The sequence below is a fragment of the Maylandia zebra genome, linkage group LG3 (genome assembly GCF_041146795.1).
Source record: "Maylandia zebra isolate NMK-2024a linkage group LG3, Mzebra_GT3a, whole genome shotgun sequence".
Classification (NCBI taxonomy): Eukaryota; Metazoa; Chordata; class Actinopteri; order Cichliformes; family Cichlidae; genus Maylandia; species Maylandia zebra.
Window position 1 is genome coordinate 31,867,353 of NC_135169.1, and position 12,667 is coordinate 31,880,019.

A 12,667-nucleotide genomic window follows, 5' to 3' on the forward strand; every position below is an offset into this window, starting at 1 on the left:
GCCGGAGATCGACAGACGGATTGGGGCTGCAGCTGCAGTAATGCGGATGCTGCACCGGTCCGTCGTGGTGAAGAGGGAGCTGAGTGTAAAAGCGAAGCTCTCAATTTACCGGTCGATCTACGTCCCTACCCTCACCTATGGCCACGAGCTGTGGGTAGTGACCGAAAGAACGAGATCGCGGATACAAGCGGCAGAAATGAGCTTCCTCCGAAGGGTGGCTGGCCTCTCCCTTAGAGATAGGGTGAGAAGTTCGGCCATCCGGGAGGGGCTCAGAGTAGAGCAGCTGCTGCTCCACATCGAAAGGAGCCAGCTGAGGTGGTTCGGGCATCTGACAAGGATGCCCCCTGGGCGCCTCCTGGGTGAGGTGTTCCAGGCATGTCCCACCGGGAGGAGGCCCCGGGGCAGACCCAGGACACGCTGGAGAGATTATATCTCTCGGCTGGCCTGGGAACGCCTTGGTATTCCCCCGGATAAGCTGGAGGAGGTGGCTGGGGAGAGGGAGGTCTGGGCCTCTTTGCTTAGGCTGCTGCCCCCGCGACCCGGCCCCGGATAAAGCGGATGAAGATGGATGGATGGATGGATGGATGGATGGATGGACTTTTGTTGAATTGAAAACTGACTGAATGGCCAAAGGATTTCTGAAGTTTCTACGTGTAGTATGTTTGCTAATGTTGGTAAATAGACTGCACAGGATTAAGGGCAATTTATGAAATGAAGAAATTACAATATTAAGTGTTTTGCACACTTCCATTACACTGTCTTGTCTTGTTTTTTTGCACATTGCATTTTACATAGTCCTGTGTTTGTCTGTCATATGTAGCACCAGGAATGTTGTCTCGTTTCACTCTGTACTGAACCACTGTACATGTTTGAAATGACAATAACAGTCACTTGACATCTTCATGCAGCGCATTAAGTGCTTTCTAACAAACAGACACAGATGCACTGGAGGCAGCTCGGGGTTCAGTATCTTTCCTAAGCCATGTGGGCTGGATGATCCAGGGATCAAGCCACTGACCTTCTGACTAGAAGACGACCTGGTCTACCACCTGAGCCACAGCTGGCTCATTCTTTCATTTGCATACTCTGAGTTTGTGATATAATCAGGTGTGATTTCACTAACTTACTCTATTCTTGAGTTAGAGTCAATCACAGTCACGGGTCAAATGTAAATAATCCAGGTTTATTAGAAATTTCAACAATACAAATCAGGCATCATAGAGAAAAAATAAATAAATAAAAAAAACCCAATAAATTTCCAAATAAAGAAGAAACACTGCACCAGGAAAAAGCACTGCACCACATAATCACATAAGGTAACGTGTTCAAACTGAATCTGCTCCAAAAACACTAAATAAATTATTTCATAGTGGTTTAAAAAAAAAATCACAATGTTCCATTTAAATTTGGTGCTACAGGTTATTCTTTGTGGCTCGAGGTCATAAAAAACTATTCCTGTTAACAAGAGTTTTTACAATAAATATATCACAAACATGACGAGTGAGGAAGAAAAAACACGTCAGTCCGTCTCGAATCGAGAATTACATTTAAATTAAACACTTAAACATGTGAGTCAAACATATCTGAAGTGTATATGCATTCACTACAAACAAAGAAGAAGAGTGGTAGTCGAGGTTAATACTGTCTGTATGTACCGTAGTTACAGAATAAAGCCTAAGATCAAACATTTGCTGTCTTTTACTCCAATAGTAGCAAGAGAAGCAATCCTTTAACACCACAGGCTGCTCCTGTTTGTGGTTCACACTTTGATTATGCTTTATATGTGTGCTACATTAGTGCCTGTAGCTGCCTGCTCCCAACACACACTCCAGCTGAAGAGGTAAAAACAACAACAAAAATCTCTTGATAAATGTAGAGGGCTGCCAGTGTCAGATCCCCAGTGTTATAAATACAGCAGTTCTCCACAGTGTATGCAAAAATCTAGTGTTGTGCATAATCTCTGTACACAGGCTCCCACAGCTTTGTTCTCATGAGATGAACCCTTTCAGTCTGATAAGCACTCGCAGCCAAATGTGCTAACGGCCGTGCTGCGGAGCTGCTTCGCGTCCTGAGCACCAAACAGCGCCGCTGATGTGCGAGCGCTCTGCTGTTTTTACCACAGGCTGAAAACAAACCACAACCGGGACGCTCGAGCGACTGTTGCCACCTTGTGGTCAGAGCGCACTATAAGACAGGCTTTACTCCCATGATTGCAGGTCTGCAGAGCAACAATCAGACTACTTCATCATTTTTTTTCTTGAATAGCTGACATAAATGTCTGAAACCAGGCCAAACAAGTGAAGTTAAATAGTGTGAGGAGGGTTTTTTTAGCCACAGAAATCTGTGTCAAATCAAAAGATGCAGATCCATCTGCTGTGACGACCTTGTCAGAATAAAGGAGCAGCTTTATCTTTAAACTAGTGTTTTTGCCCTTGGAGGAAATATAATAATCAGACCCTTCAAGTCCCCAAAAGGAAGAAATGTAGCATTTTTAGCTTCTCTTCCAGTCAGAGGGCTGCTAGTGTTTGTATATATGTAGATGGAGAACTTGTTTCTGTACAGAAAGCCTGATTAAAGCATCTTCAGCATCGCTCTACAAAACAACGCCGCTGCCTTCCTGCTGATGTCTCCTTGTAGACCAGTAGACCTTTGTGATGCTCCACCACCTTCCTAAAAATGAAGCTGCTCCGTCAGTCTGCAGGAGAATAAGCTGGTCAGGAGCTCCACATTAAGCAGCAGGTCCTTACTGTTGGTCCCTGATGTATCAACGAATTCATTTTTCTGCCAGCTGCTGTCAAACACCACCATGCATGTTAACTTTAAACACAATGTCTGAAATGTAAGAGGTTAAACTTCATGTTACTCGCAGTGAAATCTAGGACTCTGCTCCATTTTTCAATCTGGACGAGTGTAAAATGATTTCCAAATATAGGATGCATGGATCCTTATGTGCTTTAAAATGACCCTAAATGCTTTCTGGATGTGCATTTGAGTGAAATCGCAGTGAACTCCAGATTTTCTGCCCTGTTTCTCACTGTTGAATGATCATTTCTTTTTCTCCCATCCAAGCGAACACTCAGAAATCCCCAGGCAGCATTTCCCTGATGCTCATTTTCACAAAATTTGAAATAAACGCCTACTGTGCCACCATCACAAAAAAAAAAAGAAAAATCAGAGAGAAACTAGGAAATTGATGTGCTGACTATGAAAGTTGGGCAGAAAGGGTTTTACAGGAAGCTAAATCTGGATACAAGAAGAAAGCGTCCGTCGTTTCAGCTCGACAGCGACTTCATCGGCGGCCGATGACCTCGTCTTTTTTTCAGCAGCGCCGGGCGGAGGACGGATATTTGGTCTTCAGGCCCTCTTTGAAGTTGCGAAACAGAACCCGGTTGCGTTTGTTCTCCTCGTCTTTCCTAGCGTGGAACTCCCCCTGGATCTTGAAGCCGCGGTGCACCACAAAGGCAGTGCTCAGCACGGAGAACCTGTATCCGGCCACGTGGAGCTCACAGGCCTGGAGGGAGATTAAACAACAGCATGAGAAGACAGACGTGGAGGTGGGAAGTGATGAGAGCGAACGGGGGGAGGTGAGAGAAGATAATGACACAGGAGACGGTTTTGGTATCGAGGGCAGAAGGCGTGAGAAGAAAGGTGAGCGAGCGGACATGAGGAAGGAGAGATGAAATGTCTTCTTCAGGTACGAGGTGTCAGGGAGAGGCTGCGTGGAGCGATGAAACCGACAAAGGTGTGGAGACATTTCCACAGGGGAAAGGAGAAGCTTAGAAAAAGAAGGCCATGAGGTTTAGAAGAGACTACAACCAAAAACGATTTGTGTCGAGCAGATTAATTTAATTTAAAGGAGCCTTCACACCTTTAATATAGTACTTTCCTAAAGTTGAGGAACCTGTGAGAGGTCAAAGCTGATGCACCAGAGGCAGACGTCCTGTGACTTCTCGTCCTCAGTACAGGTGTGTCCACAATCATGTGTTTTAGTGTTAAAATGTGTACCTCTTACTGCATTTACATCCTCATCTGAAGTTTTAGGAAGCTTAAAACTCCAGAAAAAAAGCTGCTGACCCAGTTTTAGTCTGAAAAGTCCAGGATTATAAAAAAAAAAAAAGAGAGATTTTATGGGATTTCATCCCGCTCTGGGTCACGTCCTCTCCCACTGCTGTGACTCATTAAACTTCATTTGTGATGACTCCTAATCTCTTGTCCATCTCCATGACCTCTTTACTCTTTTGTGTTACTTTTAGTAACTTCCATTCATTTTCCAAACTGTTTATAGTGTTTATGTTAAATGATCTGCTATAATGATAAAGTTCAGCCAATTTGAAGGCAGGAAGTAGAAGCAACTTAAATAATAAGCGTGTGAGATAACAGACTTGTCAATAGCACAGCTCTATCACTAAGATATGGGAGAGTATTTAAATTAAAATAATGTTTAAAAGACAGTTTTTATGCTTTCAGCTGCAGCCACGGTGGCGCTTAACAGAAGTTTAAAACAAAGACATTAGATACTGTTGGTCTGGGGGATCTCCAGCAATGGCGATGCTATTATTAGAATTGATTATCAGTAGGGGGTAATCTCTAAACTTGAACTTAGAGATGCAGGTTAATTGGCTTGAATCACCAATTAACCTGCATGTATCTGCAGGAGGGAGTCGGAGCAATAGTGATATTTATTGATAGTGTAAAGTTTCTTTAAAGGCAGAAAAATGACTGGTAGCATATATTTGTGCACTTGCTTTTGAATTTAGTCTACAATTTAATTTAAGCAATTCATCTACAGAGTTTTGGACCTGGAAAAAAACCTGAATCTTTTAGTGCAAACAGAAATAATAAAGAAAGTCCTCGATGATAGAAAAAGTGAAGAAAAAGCCTCCATGTGAGTAAAGAGTGAATAAACTGCAGACTTGTGTCAAAATGTGTTTGCAGATCTTATAGAGTAGTAGTGCACCAAGTACTTCTTCCTATGAAAATATACACAACTTACAGTCAAATTAAGAGATTTAAATGCAGAGGTCAGCAAAGTTGTCGACCACTTTCCAGTTTTTTAAAAATACAGCAAAGTATAAATACTGCTGACTTTGGTTTACTGGGACCTGGGCTTTTAATTTTAGAAGGCTGATCGTTCCAGCCACCAAACACCTGGAACAAGCTGCTGCTTTACTCCTTTAGTCTAAGAGCGATACTGATGCTGACAGTGTGTGGTAGCTCTCTCCTGTATGTTCAGTGATTGTTGTGGTTTTGTATTCAAACACCTCATGGGCTTCAGCTAACAGGCAGATCTTCTTGAAATCATGACCACCTTTCTCATACCAACCTGGCTGATACGATTGAAGCCATACTGCTTGAAGTTCTCATCGTAGAGAGGCACAGAGCGGTGCCCGATATAAAAGGGCTCCCAGGGGTCCACCCAGGTGAGCGTGTAGGCAACTTCCAGGGTTCCCGTCTCTCTGACGTGGCTGTTTACCCACTGTGAGTAGTTGGTGGGGGCCTGACAACGAGGACACAGCTCTTCATAAAAGGGCCGGACTTCACCGACCTGGTAGAGTTGAACCAGCTCTGCCTTTGTGGCTGGCATCTTCCTAGCGTGGCGGATCTCGAAAGCTGGTAGGACGAAGACCTCGTCACTCGCTGGCTCACGCTTGCTGATCATGGCCATGAACTGCTCATGCAGGTCGGCGCTTGGCAGCATGTCCATGTCAATGACCAAGATGTAGGAGGACTCCGTGCCCCCTCTGGCGATGTTACGAAGAAGGTTGTTGGGGTAGGAGATGTTTCCGCTCATAGCATAGTTCTTGTACTTCTCCCCGTGAGTCTCCAGTCTGGAGAACACTGAGGCACAGTCCTCAAGACCTGCAAAATGCTCACGGTCCTGCTCCGGGAAGCTGGCCATCTCTCCAGAGAGGCAAACCAAGTGGAAGTCCACCAGGGCTTGGATGTGAGGGCAGAAGAAGCTGAGAGCGTACACCAGAGCAGTGGCAAACTTCACATCTTGGCCGTGAGCGAATATGGCCACAGAGATGGGGTTCTGCCACCTCTCCAGCAAGGACTCCAGGTAGTGCAGGTTGTTGATAGTGGTGTGTGTAGCTAGAGCCAGGATGTTGGAGCTGGGGTCAGATCCCGGCTTCTCATTCGTGGTGAAGTCACTTTTGATTAAGTTCTTGTACACTCGGTACTGCCCGCTGTTGTCAAAGATCCCGCCGGTGGACAGTGAGTACCTCAGGCGCTCCTTCCGCGAGTTTTTCTCCGGGTGGGCATTTTTCTTGGCCCCGGAGCCTCCGAAGAGCTCCGAGTATCGGTACCGCTGCTGCTTTCCGTGAAACTTGGACAGGAAGGACAGGTAGATGAGCTGCAGCAGCGCCACTATCAGCAGGGCGCTCAGCACTACTTTGAAGGCGGAACATTTCTTGGAGAGATGCATCCCAGACAGGCTGCAGGACACAAAGAGGTCCGAAAACCACAGCTGGATGCCTCTTACTGCTCTATTTCTGTCCCAGCTAGCGTCACCGACACTGGCGCCTCGGTGCTAACTGCAGCCTCCTCGGCTGGAAATGTAACGAATACTCGATCGCATGTTTTCCCGGTTAGTGGCAGCGCTGACCTAGATTTCCACACGACTCACAAAAGAACAAATATAGCGATCATCCAGTTTCTGTGATCTCCATCAAAGCACAGCACAGTTGTCAGCAGTCTGCTGCTGCTGCGACAGCGGCGCACACCGATGTGTTATAACCGTAATGACGGAAGTAAAGGCGCCGCTGAATTTACTCCTGGAGAAGTGTTTGCGCTTGTTTTTAATTTGTCCTAAAGGCCAATGTGTGAACCCGTGGATGTTCTAAATACGGTGCCACGTTACGTGAGAACGAAGTCTTTAGAAACAAGCCACATAAATATGGACACTATTCTAATAGGTTGCCGTTGAATACAATTTGCTGTTGCGGTAGAGACATTCAGACGAGGTGGCCGAGTGGTTAAGGCGATGGACTGCTAATCCATTGTGCTCTGCACGCGTGGGTTCGAATCCCATCCTCGTCGGTAGCTTTTCACTTTTTCCCACTTAATCCTGAATCACGTGTTTTGTCAGTTACGTAACGCCATATGTTTAAAAATAATCTCAGTTGCTCAGTATCACTTGTTCACATTAGTCCAAACAGACCATGAGGTTTAAATTACAAATGAAGGAGCTTCAATCAATCTGCCTCATTCCCATAAACCCAGAATCAATACTATAAAGTGTAGCTATATATAGAGAGAGAGAGATAAATATAGATACGTGCAGATATGACAGTGCACACAGACGCCCAGAGAAAATATCATCTCGCATTTTTTATTGTTTTTGTTAGCTTTTCTTTTCCCCTGTCTCAGTTTACTTTAGTTTCCAGAGTTAATCTGATATTTTAAGGTTTATTTTGTTTGCCTAAGAGTTTTTGGTGTGGTTCATTCTAGTTATCATTCTATAGTTATTTTTGTTGCTGTTGTTTTTGGTGGTTATTTGTCATAGGTAAGATAATAAGTTCGCAAGCACACGGCTCTCTACCACATACTCGTCTCAACTAAACATAAGCTCCAGTCTTTTTATGTTTGACAAAACTAAACTTACAAAAATTACAACTAAAGACATTTTTTATTTTTTGGTTTAGTTTTGTAAACAATCAACATCCTTTCCATTTTTCTTTAAAGTGTGGTGTTTCAGTTAAAGTCCTTTCAGTTCCCCACACTAAGTTTGTTATTTATAATTGCCTTGCAGACAAATTAGGAGCAATCCAAAACTTGGACACCAAAATGTACCTTAAAGGTATTATATCTTACGTTAACTGACGTGTATTTTCCTGTTGATACATCTTAGGCATTTTCTGTACTTGAGTAAACAAAGTTATCTTCCTTTCACTGTGTCCAAAACCTTTGGTGAGTGGCAAACTTTTCACTCTCCCAGAAAACCCCCAGAGGTCTTTTTATAAAAACTCCATACAAAAGACTTTCCCCATCTTGAAATCAGTCTTAGATCACCATGCTGAAGGATGTCTCAATTTCTGAACGTCATGACTTGATAGAGCTATAATAAACGATAGAGGTTTATCCTTTGAAAGCAGGTGCTGCACATACAGGCAAATATACAAACCATGCTATGAGAGGGACTCTTTAAACTAGTCCTTTTTCCTTCACCATTCGTGTGTGAGAACAATTTATGATGCACTTCTGTTGAACCTCGTCTCTTGTTTAAAACTCTTGTTGGCTCCACTCCTAATGGAAGTGATGAGATGAACTGAGAGCAACAAGAAAACACAACTGTGACATTTTTTATTCATCATCATTAACAAAAACAAAGGCCTTACAACACATTAACCGTGTGGACAGTGCTCATGGGGTCCTAGGAGGCATTTCCTCAGTTATGGTGGGTTTTTATTATTAAGGTGTGACAGTTACACTTCCAGGTTCATCACCCCTGAACACAAACTGACCTCATTCAGAGCTAATACTCTACATGAAGTCAAATTTTTGCACAGCTTTCAAAATGATCTCTTTGTTACATATTTTACTGGATGTTTAGGTGTCCCATTTGTTCTTAGTTTTCAAAATTAATCTTTAATTTTGGCCTAACACGTTAGCAGTTGTATCTTGTGTGAAAAAAAACCCACTTTCTATAATCTTAAAACAGCAAAATCATGTTTTTAGCTGCTCCTGTGTGAGTGCGGGTAAATATTCAGGGGGTTGAATTCAGTCAGTGAACTGATGTCACAGTATTTCAGCATTAAAAAAGGCAAACATAAGACAGCTTTAACTTTCACACTGAACATAAGGAAGCAGAATACACCTGCTGCAAATTAACAAGTGCGTTAGATTAAGCAGAGATTTCAGTAAACTTCAAATCCAGAGTTATCCTGCAAAGAGTTTGTTTTCCACCTAAACTGTGTGACTCCATCTACGTGTTCAGCACTGCAGAAATCAAAGGGCCCTGCTGTCACTGTCCATGCTCACTACCTATGAAACTAAAACACCGGCTCCGCTTTTGGATCCGCCTCCTTCGCTGTCCCTGGAGGGAGCGGCTGACTGGCCCTTTTCCTCTCCTTCGCCCTCTCCCACCAAACGTATGTTGTAGCGTTCCCTGTACTCTGTGAGCTCCCGCCCCTTCGTCTGCATCTGTGAGTTGATGGACTCGATTATTTTGGAGATCTGTGAAGACAGAAGGAGGAAGAAAATTAAATTTTGAGTTAAATAAGTGTCTGAGTACAATATATGACGCTATTAAACGCCAGAGCACTCGGTGTTTAAAGAAAAATTGTAAAATGCTCTCATTTCCTCTTCCATCACCTGTTCTTTGTTGTTTTCCAAGGCAGGTAGAACTTCTTTTACTGTCCTCTCCACCAACACTCCTCCTATTAGACGGAAGCATTTCCTCGATGGATCCACCTCCTTCAATGTGTCTACTACTAAGCTGAATAGAAAAACAGAAATGTTAAAAAGAAAACTTATTCAACTCAAAAGGTAACACAGGAATGCCTCAGCTAGTAGCTGACATTGTTATTCCCCAGACTGTGAAATATTTGCGGCTAAGAACATGCATTCAGTGTTACATTCACATGCACCACCTGGTCTGCCCTAGAGCTTACCGTATTTTCACGACCATAAGGCGCACTTAAAAGTCTTAGATTTTCTTCAAAAAGTGCGGCGCGCCCTATAGCGCGGTGCGCCCTATGTGTTGTAAGGAGGACGTAGTAGAGAACACCATGAGAACGTTAAAGGGTGAAGTGTGGGCGTTGATCGTATATACCGGGACAATCGCACATACCTGTATAAAAGAACAGGTATGTGCATTATGCAGGACATCGTTGTTTTAACAACCCTGAAAATGGCAAAGAGACACGCTTACGAAGCACAGTTTAAACTGAAGGCCATCAGCTACGCGGAGGAACATGGAAATCGAGCAGCGGCGAGAGAATTTAAGATTAACGAATCGATGGTTCGCAAATGGAGGAAGCTGGAAAACAAGCTCCGGCAGGTCAAGAAAACGCAGCTGAGTTTCCGCGGACATAAGGCGAGGTGGCTCGAGTTGGAGGAAAGACTCGAGCGGTGGATCATCGAGCAAAGAGCGAGCGGGAGAAGCGTTTCGACGGTCACCATTCGGCTAAAAGCAGTTTCACTAGCTGAAGAGATGAACATTGAACATTTCCAAGGAGGTCCGTCTTGGTGCTTTCGTTTTATGAAACGCTGCCATTTTTCCATCCGGACCAGGACTACGGTAGCGCAGCAACTTCCAGCGGATTATAAGGAAAAGCTAGCCATCTTCCGCTCCTACTGCAGCAAACACATCGGCGACAAAAACATCCAGCCCAGCCACATCACAAACATGGACGAGGTCCCGCTCACTTTTGACATCCCGGTGAGTCACACTGTGGAGAAGAAGGGGACCAGCACGGTAGCGATACGCACAACGGGGTATGAAAAGTCTTCTTTTACGCATACGGTACTTGTATGCGCCCTATGGTCCAGTGCGCCTTATGTGTGTGTTAAATACAGTAAGGGCACACATAACTGAGACTGCGCCTTTTAGCACAGTGCGCCTTATGGTCGTGAAAATACAGTATTACGTATTTAGATGCTTATAATATCAGGCCATAAGTCTCAATTAACCTCCACATCCACAAGTCCACTAGGATCATAAATTTCATCATCAGACAGTGAGTGTGAGGGTCCATGTGTCTACGAGGACTTATCCACGGAGACTTTATTTCACCATGCACCGACCACACATGCACTCTGGGAGGTGAACTTAAAAGAAATATAACAGGAATAACGACTCAGCCATCAGGTCTTCCACCAAGTATATTAATACCCATACAAGTATATCTGACACTTCATTTAAGCATTTATTTATTTTTATATTTAAACGTTTTAAGATCAGTTACTTAAACTCAGTTACCAAAGTAACTGCTGCCAACCTGTTGTGCCAATGAACTGTTTGCAAACATGCAAACGTTTCCTAATACTGGAAGTGAGAAATAAACACTTGCTGTGTGTGTTTTTCTATCATCTGTCTGCTTTTTCTGTGTACACGTGTGTGCGCACACATTTGGGCCACACATCGTACATTTGAGAAGGCACGCAGTAAAACCATAAAATAATTTAGCTGCTTCCCAGTGCGTGTTGCAAGCCATGGTCCGATGGATTAAACTCCACCATCTTGGACTTCTGGTCTGAGATCCTCTATGAGCTGGAGGGGCACTGGAGCTAGAACCTGAGCTAGAATTTGACGAGGACCTAGAGTCAAGGCATGACCCTTGATGCCTAGATAACGTCTATCGCCACTAGGATTTCATTCTGCTGTCGTAGCATCGGAGTCGTCAAATAGCATAACTGAATTCTGTATATCAATAAATCATGTTCAGTTCTCTCTTTCTTGAACTGCCGCATGAAACTTCTTTGTAAATGTAAACTGTTTAGAATGGATCAGAAGGTTTGTACCGACCTGTGCTCGTTGATGTCCATCTCCAACTCTGCAGCTTTAGAAGCCATACTGCGCTGTTCCTGACGCATCCTCTGAAATGTTGCCACCACCTGCCACACAAAACCACAGTGAGCACCATCATGGACCAGCAGAGACTGGACATGTAAGCATGTCTGATCCACACATAGTTAAGGTGTAAAAGTCTATGTAACCTCACTTAACAGAAATTCACACATTTTCAGTAATTTTTTGGCTATATCATAAAAATAATGGCATTTTAACTTTGAGTAACTTAAACACCTCCTGGTGATCAAAACCAGTGAGCCCTGTTTCTACCAGTGGGGGCTGTGCGGAAACTGTCAAGGAATGTTCACATTAACAATTAACCAGACTTCACTAAAAACACATAGGTTCTCTACAACAACACACACAGCCATCACTATTTTCTGAGATGACTGAGGGATTTTAATATCCGCTCAGCATGAGTCTGTGATGGTCACTGCCGTACTCTATGCTGTTCTGTGCTGCGCTGGGACAACAGAGGGCAGCTGACACCAACAAACGCAAACTGATCCATGATGGACAGCCTGCAGGAGCACCACATGAAACCATTGCATTGATCACATTAATCGCTTTCCACATACTTTTGTTGAGAGCAGCTACACTGCAGGACTTTTACGGCAGACTCAGTTCATCGTTACAGGTACTTTATGAATATCTGAGTAATGTGGCTTCACGTTGATTGAGTCGGGCTGGGTGGTCTTCAGTTATAAAAATAGCATCTTCTATTCACACAGCCACACCATCTCCTTACACACATTTAAATACGTCTAACAGCCATAAACCGCGCTCTAGAAGCGCACACCTGACCCCAGCTCATTATATGAACGCTTAAACCTTCATGTTTAACACCAGCTGCTTGTTAGAGAGCAGACCATGACGATGATGGGAAGCTAACGTTAGCTTTAGCTATCCGGGACTCAAACTGGTGGCTGTAACTCCACCGCACACGGCCCAACGACAACAATATCAACGACTGCACCGGTGAAGCAGCCTGAGGTGGAGGGGAGGGTACCTGTTCAGCTGACGGGCCGGACTGTTTCCCACCGCCGCTGTTGCTGGATTTGCTACCCGTGCTGCTACCGTTGGCTGCCATCTTGGAAGGGTGTTGCTGCGAGGGACCCAGGAAAGACGTACAGGGCTGGTTTACGCGATTGC

The 12,667-nt window shown here is 44.2% G+C and overlaps 2 protein-coding genes and 1 non-coding gene across 3 annotated transcripts; 1 reads left to right on the forward strand and 2 right to left on the reverse strand.

Annotated features, from left to right (window-relative positions):
* Positions 1-1,162: 1,162 nt before the first annotated feature.
* On the reverse strand, positions 1,163-6,836 carry b4gat1 (beta-1,4-glucuronyltransferase 1). Its single transcript, XM_004570677.5, has 2 exons — positions 5,324-6,836; positions 1,163-3,511 (listed from the first exon to the last, which is right to left on the reverse strand). The coding sequence occupies exons 1-2, from the start codon at positions 6,425-6,427 to the stop codon at positions 3,320-3,322; spliced, it is 1,296 nt and encodes a 431-aa protein (XP_004570734.1). The 5' UTR covers positions 6,428-6,836; the 3' UTR covers positions 1,163-3,319.
* A 123-nt stretch (positions 6,837-6,959) lies between these two features.
* trnas-gcu (transfer RNA serine (anticodon GCU)) lies at positions 6,960-7,041 on the forward strand. The gene has a single exon. It is a non-coding gene; the product is annotated as a tRNA-Ser (tRNA).
* A 1,248-nt stretch (positions 7,042-8,289) lies between these two features.
* On the reverse strand, positions 8,290-12,667 carry pfdn2 (prefoldin subunit 2). The gene is made up of 4 exons (XM_014412005.3): positions 12,525-12,667; positions 11,471-11,559; positions 9,316-9,439; positions 8,290-9,177 (listed from the first exon to the last, which is right to left on the reverse strand). The coding sequence occupies exons 1-4, from the start codon at positions 12,603-12,605 to the stop codon at positions 8,986-8,988; spliced, it is 486 nt and encodes a 161-aa protein (XP_014267491.2). The 5' UTR covers positions 12,606-12,667; the 3' UTR covers positions 8,290-8,985.